The sequence below is a fragment of the Pantherophis guttatus genome, chromosome 1 (genome assembly GCF_059756535.1).
Source record: "Pantherophis guttatus breed Tessera chromosome 1, ASM5975653v1, whole genome shotgun sequence".
Lineage (NCBI taxonomy): Eukaryota > Metazoa > Chordata > Lepidosauria > Squamata > Colubridae > Pantherophis > Pantherophis guttatus.
In genome coordinates this window covers 314458880-314479239 of record NC_142063.1, presented here as the reverse complement: position 1 = coordinate 314479239, position 20360 = coordinate 314458880, and the positions used below count along the sequence as shown (strand labels likewise).

The window sequence follows — 20360 nt, the reverse complement described above, 5'->3', positions numbered from 1 at the left end:
TTAAACAGAGGAGGGGGAGGGAGAAGCAAAATTAATCCAAGGACAGAAACCTAAGATATATCAATTGACCTCTTAACATCTTATTTTTATTTTATGGCACTTATATTCAGCGAGAAAAATCAACTTGATATATTTATGATACCATTTTCTTTCTTAATTAGTTTAACTTTTTCTATTTAATAGAAAAACATGTTAGTGTTAACATATCAACATGTAATTGCAAAAATAAAACAATTTAAACTTATAAACTATCACAGAATGCAAGACCTCTACTTTAAAATATTTTGTTTCTAGAGCAGAGTAAGATTTTGTAAGAAGGAACAGAGGGCCAAGAGAAAGAGAAAGAGAAAAAGTTCTGTTTTGGCATATTTTTCACCTACTTCTCCAATTGAATGCTTTCCATTTCCGCATATATAATATCAAATTTTAAAGGAAGTATACTCTCTATTTACAGTTCCTATTTCAGTCTACTATAAGAATTAGAGCAAGAATAATTCAACCAAACCAGGAAAAACCCATCTTACAATGATATTTTGTTTTTCACAGAAGCAACTAGTTGCAGGTAAAAGATGGAGAAGTATTTTCTCCTACCATTGTTCTCCTCGAATTGGTGTTTAGAAACATACTATTCTTGATTCAGAGGCAACATTAACATTTCCTCCTTAGTAAATTCTAGCATGATCAGCCTGCTGCTACTATTAATAGTTTGGTAGAACAACAGCTGTATATTTTAAAATCTACAAGGTGCACCTGCCCTAGTCTTTTTAAGATTACAGCTCTTGACAGACTTGTTCTCAAGAATTTATCCTATCTTCCTTTAAAACCATCCAAATTAGTGATCACTGCAGTATTTTTGTGTAAATTCCACAGGTTAATTCTGCAAAATAAGAAACAAAAAATAAAGATCTTGGAAGTGTGTATTGATACAAATAGAATGCCAGAAAGAAAAAATGTTACAGAAAAGTATCACTTCTTTCACTTGCACTTACGCCCCTATAAATCACAGATGTGCATCTCTAATCAGGCCAAGCTATAAATGGTGTTTCAAAGGTTATTCTTTAAATAACAATGCAAAGATGAAGAACCAAAATAAAAATGTAGTTTAATTTCCTTTCATTCCACATTCAATTAACACAAGATAATATAACAAATTAAGCAAAAAGTACATTAGATTACCTTAGTCATAGCTGCACAGCATACAACATTTCTTGTGAATGATATGGACTATGATCAGTGATGGCAAAATTTGGGCTGCCTGTTGCATGTACAACCAAAGCCCAGAGTGGACATACTCTTTTATGCAAGCAAGGATCTCTAAATAGTACCTTACAAACCAAAGGATTAAGAGCACTTTGGTACAGTAGATAAAGCATAAGGCATATGATTAAAACTCAAGAAATTGAGTTCTATTCCTGCCTTAGGCTTGTAGTCAGCTAAATGACCTCGGGCCAGCCCTAGGAAGGAGGCAAGACAAACCACTTCTGAAATCTTGCCAAGAAAACTGCAGGACTCGTCCAGGAGTCAATGCTGACTCGAAAGCACCAAAACAATAACAACTATAGTCCACTTTTGCCTGCATCCCATCAATTAGCAGATGCATACAATGTACAGACATACTCAAAAGAGTTGAGTATGTTTAGAAAAGCATAGTGGCATGAATATGTCACCTAAGAGATATGTAGTAGTAGTAGTAGAGTAGTAGTAGTAGTAGTAGTAGTAGTAGTAGTAGTAGTAGTAGTAATAATAATAATAATAAATAATAATAATAATAATAATAATAATAATAATAATAATAATAATAATAATAATAAAAAATTCAATATCAAAGTTAGTTACCAAGCATGAAAAGGTATGCTGAAAAGTATCAAGGTCAGGGTTGGATAGTGTTGAGATCCTCAAAAAAGAAAGAGATAAGGAAAAAAAAGTGTTTATGAATTGATGTATGTGTAGCTGCAAGGTATGAAGGGATATACTGAATGGTGTCAATATGAACCTTATTAAGATTTTCTTTTCTTTCTTATCTCTTGCTTCTGATTTGTTCTGCTTACTATTTTTACAGTTTTTCTGTGCTGCTGTATAACTCTACTTGCCTCAAAAAGAACATGATGTCTACGTAGGCATGTCTTATTAAATATATTCCTGTATTTGATAATTTTATATTTCTGTCATAGTAAAAGTTACAATTAGATGCAACTTCTAGGAACCTGAGTATTGCACTCAAAGCTTTTGTGGGCTGCATATGTCCCTCTAATTTTATACTGTTGCTGTACTTCAGGGGTGTCAAACTCAAGGCCTGTAGGCCGGATCCGGACCACGGGATGCTTAGTTCTGGCCCATGGGGCCACCCTGGAAACAGCAAAGGACCAGCCCACACTGTCTCTGCCAAGGAAAGCGGAGCTTTATTTCGCTGGTAGATGGCTAGCAAAATAAACTAAAAATAAAACAAAAGGAGAAATGTTTCTCTTTTGCATTTGAGCATACAAGAAGGGACAGGAAAGCAGAAAAGTAAAGAGGAAAGAAAAAGAAAAAGATGAGAAGATGGGAGGGAGGGAGGGAAGGAGGGAGGGAAGGAAGGAAGGAAGGAAGGAAGGAAGGAAGGAAGGAAGGAAGGAAGGAAGGAAAATTATAATGAGAGTGAGGAAGGGTCTGAGGGAAGTCCTGCCTTAGCACTTGGCCATCGCAGGTGCCCCCGACACAAGTGATGTTGAGCTGGCCACGCCTCCCCAGTCACGCCCCCAGCTCCCAGAGGTCAAACACAATCCTGATGCGGCCCTCAATGAAATTGAGTTTGACAAACCTGCTGTACTTCATTCAATGAAGTGTTTCAAAGCATTAATGGATAGTAGAAAAATGAAGCTGGCAGTATATAAATTTAATATTATATGGCTCTTAATGAAGGTCAAAAATGGTGCCAATCAAGAATATATTTACAAATCCACGTGATGAAGGAAATATTTTAACTATCAAAAATTCAACAATGATTATTATTAGAACTTTTAAAATGAGTTTTGCACCTTAATGAGAAACTATTTAGCACATGGGTGTCAAACTCACATCATCACGTTGTCGTCATATGATGTATCAGGACTTTCCCCCCCTTCGCTAAACTGGGCGGGGGTGGGGCCAGCATGTGACGCATCTGGCCCGTGGGCCGCAAGTTTGTCACCCCTGATTTAGCAGAATTTGAGAGACTATCCTTATACTGTACATACCCAACACAGTTTGGAAATAACTGTTTTCACACACAGCTACCTGAGTTGGGAAAGAGGAAAGTAGGAAACAGTTCTAATTTACCATCTACTGTGCTGAAGAAACTACTATTTATATCACTCCTTAACTATTTTTGTTCCTCCTCAGAGGTAGGTTCCTGTCCTAAAAAATATGAACATCTCAAGAAATGACCTTGCTCTTAATTATGTTGCTCTTGATGCTCTTTCTCTGATCTTTTTTTTTTTTTTAAACCAAAGGAAAATAAGCAAGTTATCTTGTAACCAATTCCGTAAAAATGATTAGCTCCTCTCTGGGCTTCAGGCAAGTTTTGCAGTCTTGGGATGGCTGAAGTAGCATGTTTTAAAATATAATTTCTTGTTGCAGCATCTTCTATGCATAATGTGACACCAGAAGCACAATGCTCTTATTTCATGGGATTGTTCTTTTCAGATTACGCCAGAGATTATGATACAAAGACTGAAGATTGGAGGCATCTGGAATTCTCAGAAAAGGCAAAATGCTTTATCAGGCTGACTGTTTGCTTCTATTTGCTCTTGCATTTTCTGGTGGATTCACTTTGCTTAGTATTCAACCTAGACAATAATGCATCAAATCAATGTGATGGAAAATACAACTTAGTGGAATTGACTGAAGCAACTATACTACTCAGCCTATCAATTTAAGATGTAGCCTAATTTCATGTAATGTTGACATAAGAAGGATTTTGTTATATATTATCCAAGCCCATACAAACTCCATCCATAATTTAAATTTATTTAAATGACAAGCAATGTAAACCATGGAACAAAAGGATTCCATATAATTATCTCATGTACAAGGGAGTAATTATTTAATCTAATCTACCAAGAATAGGAGAGGAAGTCAGTGCATTAAGCCTAAAGCAGGGCTGTCAAACTTCCGGCCCGAGGACCGGATGCATCACACACTGGCCACACCCACGCCCAGTTTAGTGAAAGGGAAAATGTCACGATAAAGCAAGTAACACCACCGTGACAACGCAGTTACAGAATACTCAAGCTTAATAACAAAAACTGGAAAGGATTAGTAGCTTTCAAATGATATGCCTTCAGATATTAAGAGTGCCTTAACAAGAAAATTAGCAATGAAAAACAAGCTTCTTTGAAAATAGCTTGTCCAGTGCTGATTTCCCTCTGCAAGGCATTCCCTCTGGTACAGGATAACATTGCTAGAAATTTTCAAAACGTTCTCATTCATTAGTAGTCCTCTGCATTATACTTTCTTTCATAAAAGGGAGGAAAGCTTCTCATATTGCATTGCTGTGTTTTGTGGAATGCACAAGAATTGAGCTTGAGTTTAACAGCCAAGAAAACAGTGGAACTCTCTCCGCATATTCTCTGGAAAAAAGGAGTGGAGGTGACATGGTAACAGTGTTCCAACATCTAAGAAGCTGCCACAAAGAAGATGGGGGGCGGGGGTTGAACCTTTTCTCCAAAGCACCTGAAGGCAAGACAAGAAGATATGGATGGAAACTAATCAAGGAGAAAGCAACCTAGAAATAAGGAGAAATTTCCTGACAATTAATCTGTGGAACAGCTTGCCTTCAGAAGTTGTGGATACTCCATCACTGTAGGTTTTTAAGAAGAAATTGGACATCCATTTGTGTGAAATAATATAGGATGTCCTGTTTGAGCAAGGGTTGGAATAGAAGATCTCCAAGGTACCTTCCAACTCTGTTATTCTATTATGTATTCTGGAATACTTAATAGAAGAAAAGAAAGAGGATTTTTTTGTATTATTGCAATAAATTATTATTAATAGCGCTAAATTATAAATACAAACAACTGTCTTCAAATCCATTAGAAGGAAAATGCAGTATTGGGAATATTCATAGACAAAAGACTAAAAAATATCCTGCCCTTTTGCTTACCTGTTTATACAACAGCATTCCAAACAACACGTTCTAAATAAAAACTCTGCAATGACCTCCGGGAAACCAAAAATGTGTTTTTAAATATTCACATACATGCCTCAATTATCCATGTTCAAGTTTTTACTCACCATATTTAAAGGCAAGTATCCACAGGGTAGTAGAACACAGTTTGAAGAAAAACATAACAAAAACATGGGAAGTATTCCACTTTCCATTTTTTTTAGTCAATGGAGTTTCCATATAAACCTGATGAGATATATTGCTTTGTTAGCACAGTAATAAATTTGGATCACCAGTGTATTAGGAGGCCAACTTAATTAGGCCGCAGAACTCAATGACAGCGTTATTAGCAGTAAAACGGCAATCAACTGCAGCACAAGATGTAAAACTTGATCTTCCCAAAGCATTTATCCCTGGGGGCAAGGAGTTCTGATTGACTTCTGGGGCATTTGTAAGCAGGGAGCCTGATCCAGCTGTCCCATGCAGAGACAAAATCATTCTCTGTTGAAGTTGCAGGGATTACTCAGCACACAAGTCTCACAGCTGTACCGTATAAATTTTTTACATTGCAAAACATACTTAAGTGCCTTATTGTACACTTCACAATTTAACTATGTTTGTTCTGTCATTATTTTCGGTAGAGTTCTATAAAATAATCTGCATTATCTTAAAGCAAAATTAAAGCAGTCACTATATATTCTATATTTAAAAGTGCATATTAATGCCCACGGGGTTATCTCCTACTTAAAAGTATAAATGGATCTTGTCCGATAAGACTTAATAGAAAAAAACCCAATGTCAGTATCTCAAAAGCAATAGTTCAACAGAGTTTGTTGAGACCATCATTTTGAAAATACTCATTAAAGACTATGCCGCAATCAGAACTAGGAATAACATGGTTGAATCTAAATCAGTCACGGTTGCTCACTAGAGGCTACAGAAATTAATGAAGTTTGAGAACTTTGAATCTATAGATTCCCACCTTAAAGGTTTTCCAATGAAAAAATACTTTCTTTTAAGGCAGGAATTTCCTGAGCCTATCACTGTGATTTTCCTTGGCAAGTCAGGTTTATTCAGTAAGTCTGCCACAAGCAAAGTATCTGCAACCATGGATGCCTTTAACACTAGATTTGGCGACTGGCACCAGCCTCTCAATTTGTCAACTATGAAAGAAGTAAATAGAAGTGAAATACTTTTTCAACTGGTAAAATATGCATTTTCATCATGCTAATTAGCTCTACATGCATTTTCTCATGTTGATTTCAATGCATCTATATGGAAAAAAAAATGAGCACATAGAACAATTTCCTTCACATATATAAATAAGGCATCTAATTTTTAAAGCCATTAAAGATTCAGATGTTTTGTAAAATTTTGGTAACAAATCACTTCATTGAGCAACTACACAGAATAAGTTCGTAAATCAGACTGTGAATTTCATCTGAATAAGAACACAAACCCCTCATGCTTTCTTCTCCTTAGCAACAATGCATGCAGTTTAAGCAACAACCAAGTCTACACCATCCTTATTTATTTATTTATCCTGATTTTTTTTTTATTTTATTTTTTGCAAAATTGAAAAACATTTAACAATGAAAAATAAGATGTATGGATAGGGGATACAATATATTTATTTACCTCATGTGAATTTTTGTAGTCCAAAAGTAAATTTGCTGCTTTAATATCCCCATGCACATATTCATTTTCATGAATATATTCCAAGGCATCTAGCTAGTGGGCAAGGAAAGACTGTATTACAAAGGAAACCAGTATTTGTATTTATATTATAATCATTCCCACAATATTATTTAAAGACTTAACAAGTTTTCTTAAATACATGAAGGGAAATATTACAGGTAGTCTTCAACTTACAATTGACCACTGAGCCCAAGATTTCTGTTGCTAAGCAAAATCATTTGTTAAGTGAATTTTGCCCCACTTTACGACTTCTCTTGCCACAGATCTTAAGTGAATCATTGCAGTTTTTAAGTTAGTAGTTCAGTTGTTAAGTGAATCTGGTTTCGCAATTGAGTTTGCTTGTCAGAAGATTGCAAAAGGAGATCAAATGACTCCAAGATACTGCAACCATTATAACTGTGAGTCAATTGTCAAGCTTATGAATTTTGATCACTGACCATGGGGAAGCCACAATGGTCTTGAATATGAAAAACGGTCATAAATGCCATTGTAATTTTGAACAATCACTAAATGAACTGTTGTAAGTTGAGGACTACCCATATTTTGAAGGAAAAACATTTCTTAATCCAGTGAAAAGGCAAAGTAAACGATTTAATTAAACATATAAATATATAATATTTTGGTAATATACTACTAGTATACTTTGAATAATTACTTAAAAGGGGCGAGTAGAGACTAACAGCCAATTTTTAGATTTCAAGTAATAAAAATATATGTAAGTCATGATAGACTAAAAAATCTTTTAGTTTTAGCTCAAGTTTAGTTTTAGCTCAAGTTTTAATTAATTAGCTTCAAATATTTACATCAGAGGAAGAGAAGGATGGAGAAAGTCCTTCTCCTTTGTAGTCATTCTTTCAAGCTACATTAAACAAAGACCATTTAAAAATACATATGCAAGATAGTTCTTAGAAAGGTCCATTGATCCCCATCCCAGGTTTATTCTGAGGTTTTATACCTACCACCTGTATCCCAATATGCAGAACAGTTTCCTTGTTAAATTTTCTCTCTTGTCTTTCAAAGATGGTTTGAACATCTTCTCCTAATCTTTCCATCACCATAAATCTGTAACTAATATAGTATGACCATAAAGAAAAACAATGAGAACATACTGCCCCTTACATAAAAAGTCAACAACAAAAGCAAATGTATATGAGTGAAATAAACTGATTTGTTTTACTAGATTAGATACTAATCCACCTAATGTGACAGCAGTCTCCAAGATGTTACGCAAAGCATATCCTTTTTTGACATTATCCTAAAGGGCTTCCTGATTTCGTTCAAGAAAGGTCTATTAAAATTCCCTACCCCAGAATTCTTGTTCAGCTCTGCTGTATTGTCACATCTTCCTTACCTTTTACCAAGATGTTTGACTTGGCCTGATCCCAAGAAAACAGGAACGCCTAAAAATGTTAATTGTTTCAGCTGCATCCACTTTTTGACTGAGAAAAGATGAGAGGAAAGCAGGTTCTTTAAAACTCTCCAGCTTTTTTAAAATAAAACTTAACTATGATTTTTGGAAATATCAGAATATAATGTTATGAAAATGTATATACACATTAGATACATTTGCTAAAAATAACACTGAAATAAAGTTAAATTTTCATAAGTAATTATTCCCAAGCTATTATTCCTGAAAAAGTATTAATAGTAGCTTGAAATAGGACACGTCTGTTACATGACTTACTATGTTCTTGTTTTGCAGCTCGTTGGTAGAATTTCAGTTCTGAAAATAAGGGCCCATTTTCAAGATATTCCTATACAGATATACATAAAAAAGCACTAAGTTTCATGTCAAGTATGTGTTACACATAATTGAGTGTTACACATAAATAGGGAAAGTATTAAGAAGTGGAGCTTGATTAAATAGGAGGAGAAAGGACAACCACACATCAGCTTTGTCTAGTCACCCCATCTAGATTTTATTTGACTTGAAATCCAGAACAACCAAGGCATTCCAGTCTCCAGTTCTGCTTAACTATGCTTGGCTTGAAACAGTCTGGAAGAATTTTGTAAAGCAGACCTTTCTGACTATACATTACAGAATTTTCAAAAAGGAATGAAATCACTAGTATGGGACACTTTGATAACTGAAACATTTTTTGGGAGACTGATTTTGCCCTTCATGGTCCTTCTAAGAAATTTGTAATTTCTGTTGTGATAACTTTGTCTTTCAGGTCACGGAGAAAGCCACAAGCAAATCAGGTATCCTTGACTTCTTATTAATCAATAGGAAAGATTTCAATATTGTACTAAGGAGATTAAGGTAAACTTCCCAAGTAATTTTGAAAAGACTATTTTAATTAAATATACCATTATTTTTTTCCCCAATCCAAACCAATTTGGAAAAGATACTAAGTAAAGTTGCTCAAACTCTGCCCATCTATCTATTGCACAGTAACTCTAAAACCTGAACACAGTAGAGCCAGATTTGGTAGAAGAAGCTAGCAAAAGAAAGATGGAATCAACAAGCTGGAGGCTATAGCTATTCAATAAATAAATAAATAGCTATCTCCATCTCTAATTGGGAAGTGGATTGGAATATTACTGAGTACTCCATTCTAAGTATTATTTTTTTCTGGTCACATGATCCAGAGCAGAGCATACAAAGCTCACTGTATGCTTTCCAGTCCACACACCATGTGATGGAATGTAATAGGTTGGATTCCCAGGAGGAAAGTCTGCATTCCAGAGGAATAAGAGACCAACTCAGTTTAGATAGTTTGTGTGAAAGAAAGATGGTGAAGATGGCCTTTTTCTAACAGTTCGCAAAGTAAATGTTCATGTAGGTAGTAGCCTGCCTTAGTTTGGCAAGATGTTGTCTATAGGTGAGGAAAAATAAAGAAATTGTTGGAAGAATCACTGTGTCTTTCTTGCTTTTAGAACCTGAGAATCCAACATAGAGAGATGTAACATAAGAGGAGAGCTGAAACACAAAAGTACTCATCAAAAGGCAAGATCACCAACAACACAATACTGATACCTCCTATAACAACTGTTAGTAAAGTTTGGAAAGAATACCAGAATCAGGGTAATACCTCGTGTTAACTTTTCTAATTTTCTTTTTCCTTCCTTGATCATTTCGTAAGACTGTGATTGATAGAGCAAGGATTGTCTTGCCCTAAAATGTTCTGTGAATCTTCTGTCTAAAAGTAATCAACCAATGAAACAGCTTGCCTTCGGAAGTTGTGGCATTCATCACTTGAGACTTTCAAGGAAAGATTGGACTTATAGGGTCTCCTGCTTGAGTAGGGGGTTGGACTAGATGACCCACAAGGTCCCTTCCAACTCTGTTAATCTGTTAAAATCTGTTAGTACACTCACTTCGAATAAACAAAAATGTAACGGAAGAATGCAATTCCATTGGATTAGAAACAATAAAAAGGCAATATTTTTAAAGTTGTAATAATTACCACTTTAATGACATACACAGCATTGTTTTCTACAGGAACATCAAGATAAGGGGAAGCTGCAAGATAAAATTAAGGCAGAGAAAGTTATGGAAGACTTGAGCCACTTTATCTAGAAGTGAATTTCAACTCAACAAGAGAAGATATGGTGTAGTTATATTCCTGCATAAATATTAAAAACTGGAAAAGCATTTTTCTTTAACAAGAATTTGGCTATAAATGAAATAATGTAATTTTTTTATTGTTTTCTTCATAATATGTGATAAAGCTTTATCATTAACTTTTTTCTTATTTTTACAAGATTTAAAATAGTATACCAGGAAGTCACCAGTTTGACTTCAATTTATTCAGTGACTGGACTAGAACAGACTTGGAACAGCAGGCTTCCCCATGTACATAATTTAAGACAGCTTTTCTTAAGGTGGATATGATTAGATACATGGAGTTCACGCCACTTTCACCACTTTCACCCAAGACTATGCTGGCTGGATAATTCTGGGAGTTGAACACCACATATCTAGGGAAAAAGAGGAACCTTTTCTTTTTGAGGAACCTTGATTCAGAATCCAGAACTCCTACATGTTAAACCTTCTGAGCAGAAGTAAGTAGTTTCTCATCCCCATATTGGCTATATCCATATTTTCCTCTCCTTATTTTACAATAGGAAATGGATGACTTCCAATGGGACACTGAAATTCACCCCAGTCTAATTAGTCCTTTTGCATTAACTTCTGTCCCATGCTTTATGAAAATATGTCCAATGATGTCCAATGAAGAAGCACTAGTATTCATTTGACATGATTCATGGCAGGCCCATTCCAGGTGGATCTTCTCCAGATATCATTTCAGTTTTATCTCTTAGAAACTCAACTATTAATTCTAATCAAGTTATGATTGTCTTTCTACACAAACTTCTTCTAACCTGTACATAACCTCATACGGTTTTTAAGTTAGTCTGCAGAGCTATCCAGGAGCCTGGATAGCTCTGCAGACTAAGCACTGTAATTTAACACCAGCTGTCTGCAATTAAAGTAAGTTCGAATCTCGCCAGGCTCAAGGTTGACTCAGCCTTCCATCCTTTCTAAGGTAGGTAAATTGAGGATCCAGTTTGTGGGGGCAATAAGCTAACTTTGTATAAAATATACAAAAGTATGAAGGCTATTGCTTAACGCACTGTAAGCTGCCCTGAGTCTCCGGAGAAGGGCGGCATATAAATCAAATAAAAAAAAAATTCTGGTCAAAGTAATTTATTAAACTTTGAATAAAGAATATATCAATATAAGCAGTTGAAATCCAAATCAGAATACAGAATAATTGAAAGGGGAAGAAATTGGCTATCTTTGCCCTACCATGTTATTCTATCATTTTGACCACCTTCATTGGAAAAGATAATATATGTACTTGCAGGATATAATGAGGACATCTAATAATAACCTCTAGCTGTTCAAATCAAATGTTTTAATCTTTCGTTTGCACTTCTCTTCCATTTTATCCATGTACTTACTTTATTAATAAACCCAATATTGGTTTGGTTATACTGGTATAAACACAAGGTTTTCTTAATTTGGGCAAACAACTTTAATAAAAAGTTATGCATCCATTTTACACAGAGTAACACATCTTTTACAGCTAACCAAATATTAACCACTGAAAGTGCTCTGTGATAAGGGGGGAAAAAAAAGTATCCTCTGCCTGCCCAGCATGAGTTCTGCCATTAAGCCATGGCTGTTCCCCATAGCTTTTGTTAGTTTCACACGCAAAAGTAACATCAGAGCACACTTCTGGAGAATATTGCTTTTTTTTCTCCCCACACAATGATAACCTGGCACCATGGCACCCAGAAGTCCGACAAAGTAACTTGCTGGTTTTGCTTGCCAGCTGGAACCTACAAATTTCCATGTACAACAGTTTATTTGTGTAGCAATCATCTCCTGGAATAATGGAAAAAGTGCCTGCAGTACATCTTGTGGAGTCAGTTTTGCAGGCAAAGTTTACACAGAGGGAAGAGGAAAGCAGTGCCTATTGGCAATTAAACAGAATTCCCAACTCTTGTCCACAGCTGATCTCATTGCCACTGCTGGAGCTCTGGCAACAAATACTCATTTTGCAAATATGGATGGCCTCAAGAAAGTGGAGGTTTGTTCGCGAGCATGCTGTGGTTATAAAAATTTGAAGAGTAATAATTTCCTATGGGTTTTACTTATATGTTAACTTCACAATATCTACAATCTGTAGACATTCCAAGATCAAAAAGTACCAATTCTGGTGATTTTTTTTCAAAATTCTTTACAAGTTTTGCAAAGTAACAGCTATGAAGGCAGGATTTACTTTTATGTTTTCCTTCATTTTTTTGTATCACCCTTCACTAGTCAGGTGCCCTTCAGGTGTGTTAGAAAAACTTATAGAATTCCCATCTGATAAGCCAAGATGTATAAACTAAATAAATCTGAAAGTCCTCTGGTCAAGGAAATCTTATTTACATATTTCTCCTGTCCTAATCTTCCACTTCTACTCAAACCAGCAAGGAAGCTAAATGGGCATGAAACTGTTTAGTACTCAAACTGGAGACCAAGGAAACATCACTTTAACAATTTTTAGTCCTGCAAAACTAAAGCAAGGCAATAATATTTATATAATGTAAAATTATTTTAATCAAGGAAAGTAAAACATTTGCTAGCTTCTGCCTGAGTACTAATCCTATTAAACTATCCATCTGGCATTTAAGGTGCCAGTTCTTTAATCTTATCTGATATACTCCTGGTTTCTACCCCAAGTGCAAGTGAGAAAAATAACTATGTTGAAACCAATCCTGAACATGTTCCCCATCAATTCTCCACAACTCTCAACTCTGCAAGCAGGGTTTGTGGGGCAAAGTAGAACCAACAGAATAATCAATCACTGAATTGTTTTGCACTATGAAGTACAATTATATAAAGAAGTATTTGAAAATTACACACAATGGAAGAAATGGATAGTGAATATCCTGGAACTTGCTGAGATAGTCAAATTGACTCCTTTAACTAGAAATACCATAGGACCGTGATGGCGAACTTATGGTACACATGCCTGAAGTAGCACATGTAGTCATGTTGCCTAGCACATGTGGCGTCACCCTGTTCCTCTTCTGGGTTTCTAGCATGCACGCGCATGCAAAGATCAGCTGGCCTTTTTGCATTCAGCAGTGCCAGAAACTGGAAGAACTGGTGTTCCATTTTCCTGCGTGAGCATGCACACCAGCCAGCTGATCGTTGCACATGTATGCGCACCAGAAGCCTGAAAAACTAGCTGGCCAGCACACATGTGCGCACTGGAAACCAGAAGTTCATTTTCGGGCATGTTCATGCGCCCTGGCCAGCTCCTCTTCCAGGTTGTGTCCCAGACAAGCATGCACAGATACACACGCTCCCTTTTTGGCACTTGGTGCCAAAAAGGTTCACCATCACTGCCATAGGACATTGTCAGGGCCGGATTTAGATGAAAAGAGGCCCTAGGCTATTCCACTTATGAGGCCCTTTCACCTATAGTGAAAGTGTAATTTTAATTTTGCTAACAATTTGAATGTAGGCCCCTCTTGATCTTGAGGCCCTAGGCTGAAGCCTAGTTAGCCTATAGGAAAATCCGGCCCTGGACATTGTTAAAAGTTAATGATTGAAAACCCCTTACTGACTCTTTACAAGAAACAGAAAAAATAATGTTATATGATTTTGAAAATTAGAATAAAAATAATATTGAGAAAATGTACATAATACTGTAATCATAGTTAAGAAATTTTATATCTATAATTATAATGGCTGAAAAAGAAAGTAAGAAGTCACTGCTTTATTTTTTTTAATTTTTTTTTGCATCGTCTTTGTTCTTTTTCTTTCTTTCCTTTCTTTTTTCTCTCTTTTATTCTAAATATTTGTTACTAATTTTCATTCTGTATTATAAATTAATAAAATTTATCAGAATGAAATATTCAGAAATTATGTGTTTTTATTTATTACAACATTTGGTTTGGAACAGCAATTTTAAAAATAGCACAATTTGATACTGAATCAGAAAAACAACATGACTCAATTTCATATTCAAATCAAGGATTCAAAGTTCCTTTATCAAGATATGATAAAGTACTGTAACTTAAAAAAAAAACCTTTCAGCTGTTTGAGGTTGCAAACAAAAGTAGACCCTTAAAACAGAAGAAATGTCTAATTTCATGATTTACATGCAAAGGTTTTGGAAGGCGGCCCTTTAAATCCTAATTATTATTCAGATTATTATTCAGGAAAGTATAGTTTTCCTCCTTTTATAAAGTGGGATCCTTTTTATAACGTATTAAATCTCTTTTGCAGACAAAATATAAACCTCAATATTCACATCTGAAGTGTCTACGATATCATAGTGGACTTCTAGGAAGCAAAAAAAAAAAAAGGTGAGGGGGACATAGAACATATCTATTTCTTAGTTACATTGAGAGATGATTCCAAGTAGTAAGTCTCCCACACAAAATATTTCATATTACATGTCTTACCTAGATAGACCAAGCCAAAACCTCCATAAGCAATCATAGGACCCAGCCTCCATTTCCGTTTTTGGGTATCTGTCAATATTATTCCTTCTTGAAGAGGATCTGGGAGGTTGTTTTTCCCCTTTTTGGGAGGCATTATGCCTGAACATAAGAAATCAAAGACAATTCTTAGAAAAAGCAGCACATGCTGTTTCTCCATAGACTTATATTTAAAAAAAAACAACCCCATCATAATACAGATATCAGCAAGCTTAACCTCTTTGTAACACCTTAAAGTGATTCAGCTGATGATGTAAGAAGTCCTTGCTGAATATAATTGAAAAGGGCAGCTTTGGCCATAATATAAATCACCTTTAGATGTGAGAAATACAAGAGATAGAATGTTATAATAAATATATAACAGTGATAATTTGCCTTGTCAGTTTCAGCTGTTCAAAGTGAATATGCCCAGATGTCTTTAGTAAATAACATCTCTTCCCTTGTAAACTACAAGCATTTGGCTTTATTCTAGCAGTGATGTTTGAATGGATCTTCACTTGTTAGATACATTTGGTAAGAATGTATCTGCCCCCTCTTCAGTATACATTTATCTAACTTTGTTTCTCATGAATAATAGGCAGTCTTTTCTTCTTGAGACAAAGTTTGAAAACCCCTTAAGATAATTGAAACTGAGCATCATGCAATATTGCCTGTGATGTTTTGAGCAGTATTATCAATTTATTATACTTTTCAGCTGTCTTTATGTACACAACTGCTTGCTTATACTTTAGCTGTAACTACAGCATTTCAGATAAAAACCTTGAGTGATTTTGATACAATGCATGGTTGGTTTCAGTGCTCTAAACCCATGTTGACTAGGCAGCCAAAAATAGTACATTGTGAAGACTTAAAATAAGCTCACAGCAAAAAGTATCTTTAATACTTTTGCATGCTTGGGTTCTCTCCCCTCTTAAGATGCAAGAAGAAAAGGGATCAGTTAACAAATGTGAGGAGAAACATTTTCCTTCTACTTTTATTAATCCCACACTACAGGAATAGGGGAGGTTCTGATTCCAAGACTGGTATCAAAATCCCAAACCCAATTTTTCAACCTTTTTTCTTATCCTGGAAAAAAAAGGTGAACATTTTACTCTTTTCATTAGTTATATCATAACATCTGGTTTTTTGTTTTTTTTTTAAAGTGGAGAGGAGGCATTTTTCCTGCCATAGAAATAAGTAGAAGAAAACTCACTTGCTTAATGTCTGTGTGACAGCAATTGAAAATAAAGTGATAAGACCAAGTTCACAAAAAGGTAATGGCAATTCAAAAATTCAAATTCTAGAAAGCGAAACAACTCTGTGCTTCTTCTTTCATTCAAACCAGGGCAAGACAATATTTAAAAGCAAGAACAAGATTGATTAAAAGTATGTGCTGCAACATAGTGTTTCCCAGGAATGATAAACTCCAGCCTCTATGGTCCCAAGGTAAGGTTAACTTTTTTTTATTATTATTTTTTGCAAACTCTGACTTCCATATAAAACTAAAGGCTCACTTATATAAGTGAGAATTGTGAGTACTTTATATCCCACAGGGTACTTGAAGAATGATTTATACTGTAGATAAGTTTGAAATTAAAAATAATACATTGTTATAGATTACTTGTATTTTATTACTTTTTCTTATTTAAAAAGAAATGTGCTTTGCCTCCAGAGATAAAATATAAATAAAAGATATATTAATGTTTGTACGTATTCATATAGTTCTCAATATTCAATAATATCTCAATATTCAACTACATTCCCATCGACCAAGAAAGGAACAGCCCAGGATGAAACATGCTAACTGTGCTTTGGAGTTTGAAGGATTCCCTGGAATTAACATATTAAGTCAAGCTTTCCTTACAACTCTGTCCTCCATATGAAGGAATACTACCTGTTTTCCTACAGAGCATCCAAAAAACAGGTGGGAGGCATTGTGCCCATCCTATCAACTCCAACAAACTCCTATCTTTGTGGAGGCTACATTTATGATAGGATACTCCCAGCAGCAGCCTTTAAAGAGAGAATTCATTCCTCAGCTTTCCAGCATCTATAATAGTACCTACACATCAGAGGTAGGTTTCATCAGGTTCTGAACAGTTCTGGAGCAGAAATTTTGAGTAGTTCGGAGAACCGGTAGTAAAAATTCTGACTGGCCCCGCCCCCATCTATTCTCTGCCTCCCAAGTCCCAGCTGATCTGGAGGAAATGGGGATTTTGCAGCATCCTTCCCCTGGAGTGGGGTGGGAATGGAGATTTTACAGGATCCTTCCCCTGCCACGCCCACCAAGCCACACCCACAGAACCGGTAGTAAAAAATTTGGAAACCCACCATGCTACACATATGAAGAAAGCACCAAGAACTTTGGAATAACTTCTCGGGTTATAGTCTAGGAGGACTATTTGGAGATGGGACACATTAAAAACATTTACTTATTTAAGAAACTTTATATAGCCTCCCAACTCTCTCTCTCTCAGCGAGTCGGGGCGGCTCACTTCACTTCCATTAAGTCTGCAAACAGCGAGTAGTAGGCAAGACAGAATTAATTGAGGAGATGACTAAGCATAAGCCACAAATGGAGCAGAGCCGACCGTGGAGCTGCCCACAGGATAGCGGACAGTTGCCTTTTTCCCTTGACTCTCATGTTGTTTACTGACACCATTACTCTGGCGCCCAAAAATTGCAAAAAGTCAAGACAAGAGGAGAATGCGCGGAAAGCTCTTCGCTTGGGAGACTGGAGAAGTTGAGGAAGAGCAGCCCACACATTAACTCTTCTAAGGCGAGGAACAGTCCTCCCCGGGCCCCACAACGGCACAAAGACAGCCGTTTACCACTTTCGCCGCCTCCCCCCCCCATCCACCATTCCCTTGTGTGGGAAGAGCCGTATCTCCACTTACCCCCCTGGAGAAGTAAGGCCACGCCCCCGCCTCTCTCGCACGCGCTCGGCGCTCCTTCCCTTTTTTTCCTCTTCTCCCAGGAGTTCCTCTGACGCTGGGCAATCCCAAGGCAAGCCTTCGCGGCTAGCGGCCTATCAGAAGAAAGCGTATTACGGCCGAGCGCCGTTCGGCTCCCAGGCACGTGACGCGGCACCGAAAATTACCAGTTCGGGATTAAAGTAACGGCGGTGTGAAGGGGAGAGGCCAGTCAGCGAGGCGATTAGTTGCGCTTCTCGTCTAGCCCAGGGTTCTCCAACGTTGGCAACTTTAAGCCTGGCGGACTTCAACTCCCAGAATTCCCTTGCCATCTTTGCTGGCTGGGGAATTCTGGGAGTTGAAGTTACCAAGGTTGGAGACCCCTGCTCTAACCCAAGACCAAGCCAATCGGAAAAAGCGGAACAGAACCCATCTTCTTTCATTGAATAGAATAGAATTCTTTATTGGCCAAGTGTGATTGGACACCCAAGGCATTTGTCTTGGTGCATAACCGTGTACATAAAAGAAAAGACACATTCCTCAAGAATCATAAGGTACAACAGTTAATGATAGCCATAGGGAACAAATAAGGAAGGAAAGAGATGAGGAGGGCTGAGATGTGCAGAAGAGAGAAAAGAAGGGTTGCCAACCAAACTGATGGGTATTGCTTTAAATCATAATTATTTATTAAACTTGTATGCCGCCTCAGTGACTTTGGGCAGCTCATGACAATCAAATTATAGTCAAATTAATAAATCAAAGATGGCAATTGTGGGATGGAGATTGAGTCGAGGGGCCGCACAATCACTGGCCAAAAGCCTAGGTTGAAGAACCAGGTCTTCCCAGCTCTTCTAATCAACAGCACAGTGGCAGCCATCTAAATCTGGGGTGGAGGGAAACTTCACTTCAGAGAGTTCCTCTACTGCTATAGAGAAGGCACTTTTCCAGGATCTCGATAGATGACATTGTTCAATTGTCGGGACTTGAATAAGCCAACCCTGAAAGATAGAATTAGTGGGGCAGATGTTCCCTCAGATAACCAGGACCTTCTCAGTTAGAGCTTTAAAGGTAACAACCAGCACATGGGAGCAAAATGGCAACAGTCCAGGTCAGAAATCAGAGGTGTTTCATAAGCACACCAAGGTATGCTCGTCACTGCTGGTTCCACTGCATTCTGGACCAGTTGAAGTTTCCAGGTGGTCTTCAAGAGCAGCCCCAGATAGAATGCATTGCAGTAATCAAGCTTCATGCTTCTTAAGCGTTTTAACTGTTCCTTTTGCCTATCATGGAACTATTTTAATATGTGATTGCTACATATAAATTCTTTCTAGTTTTTTTTAATCCCTGCAGCATGTGAAATTGAATCAGTTGCTACCAGCCTGTGTATATCCTGCTTCACAGAGATTTTGTAGCATAAGAGAGGTGGCTACCCTCTGGCTACATCACAGAGTTGTAAGGATTAAAAAGGCAGAATTATGTGCATGGGATGTAAAATACCGTTCATTGATGATCTTGGTGACATTTTGAGGCCATCTTGGACTTTCGCAACCCAGAAAGGCTATACCATTATATGGCAGCAAAAAGAGGATCCTAAATGAGTCTGATTGACAGGAATCCACCCCTTTATAAAGTCATGGGGCCTTCCCAGAAAACAAGCTTTCTCTGTTGTGGCCCAATCAGAGGTGGGTTTCAGCAGGTTCTGACCAGTTCTGGAGAACTGGTAGTGGAAATTTTGAGTAGTTTGGAGAACCTGTAGTAAAAATTCTGACTGGCCCCGCCCCCATCTATTCTCTGCCTCCCAAATCGCAGCTGATCGGGAGGAAATGGGGATTTTGCAGTAACCTTCCCCTGGATTGGGGACAGAATAGAGATTTTACAGTATCCTTCCCCTGGAGTGGAGTGGGAATGGAGATTTTACAGTATCCTTCCCCTACCACGCCCACCAAGCCACACCCTCCAAGCCATGCCATGCCATGCCACGCCCACCAAGCCACACCCACAATAGTAAAAAAATTGAAACCCATCACTGAGCCCAATCTCTATAGAACAAGCTGGCAGTGAAAATAATCTTGTTTACATAAGGCTATACTGTAAATTGCTAAGTATTTTTAAATGTTGAATGAAACTATTTTAGTCTATTTATGAAAGATAAATATGCAATGATCTACTTACTTTTTCTTTTTTCCAAAGTCCATTTTCTACATCCATATAGATGTAGAATCCTGTTCCAGTTCAGGATTCTATATATGACCTTCGGAGTAGTACCAGCAAAAAACATTACCCCCATCTACCCTCATACACATGCATTACACATTACAGGCATTTACAATCACCCCGTGCAAGTTAAAAAAAAATAAAGCCAGTTTGGAGCCCAATTTTCAAGAAGTGAACAGAAAGAGGAGTTATAACCCTCACAGCTTTGTAGAAGCCTGACCCAAGTAGGATTGATATCCTGTATATTTTCCCACAGTAAAGCAAAAGAAACAGGAAATTACATATTTCATTGGAAATAAGTTGAAATTATTTTGTCTAAACTTAAGTGAAACAAGCTGTTGAAGAGTGGCATGTAAATTTGACAATAAAGCCAAATGCAGTTTTAATGTGGAAGAGCAGGCTGTTTAACTAAATTTCTGGTACTTCTACTGCTTTCTTTCTCTCCCATTTTAGCCTTACCAGCATCAGCACAGCAGAGTTGC

At 36.9% G+C, this 20360-nt stretch overlaps 1 protein-coding gene across 3 annotated transcripts in view; it reads right to left on the bottom strand.

Annotated features, from left to right (window-relative positions):
- The window catches only part of VRK2 (VRK serine/threonine kinase 2), a 51203-nt gene extending 31093 nt beyond the window's left edge, over positions 1-20110 (bottom strand). The window contains exons 1-8 of one of the 3 annotated variants that reach the window (XM_034427323.2): positions 19837-20110; positions 17650-17780; positions 14738-14875; positions 10231-10286; positions 8505-8574; positions 8172-8259; positions 7780-7888; positions 6761-6853 (exon numbers count right to left, since the gene is read on the bottom strand). In XM_034427323.2, the coding sequence (XP_034283214.2) occupies positions 6761-6853; positions 7780-7888; positions 8172-8259; positions 8505-8574; positions 10231-10286; positions 14738-14875; positions 17650-17780; positions 19837-19859 (708 nt within the window). In that variant the 5' untranslated portion in view covers positions 19860-20110. Of the gene's footprint in view, positions 1-6760; positions 6854-7779; positions 7889-8171; positions 8260-8504; positions 8575-10230; positions 10287-14737; positions 14876-17083; positions 17781-19836 lie in introns of those variants that run through there. The other 2 variants (XM_087883291.1, XM_060692608.2) reach the window with 2 other exon arrangements.
- Positions 20111-20360: the final 250 nt, after the last annotated feature.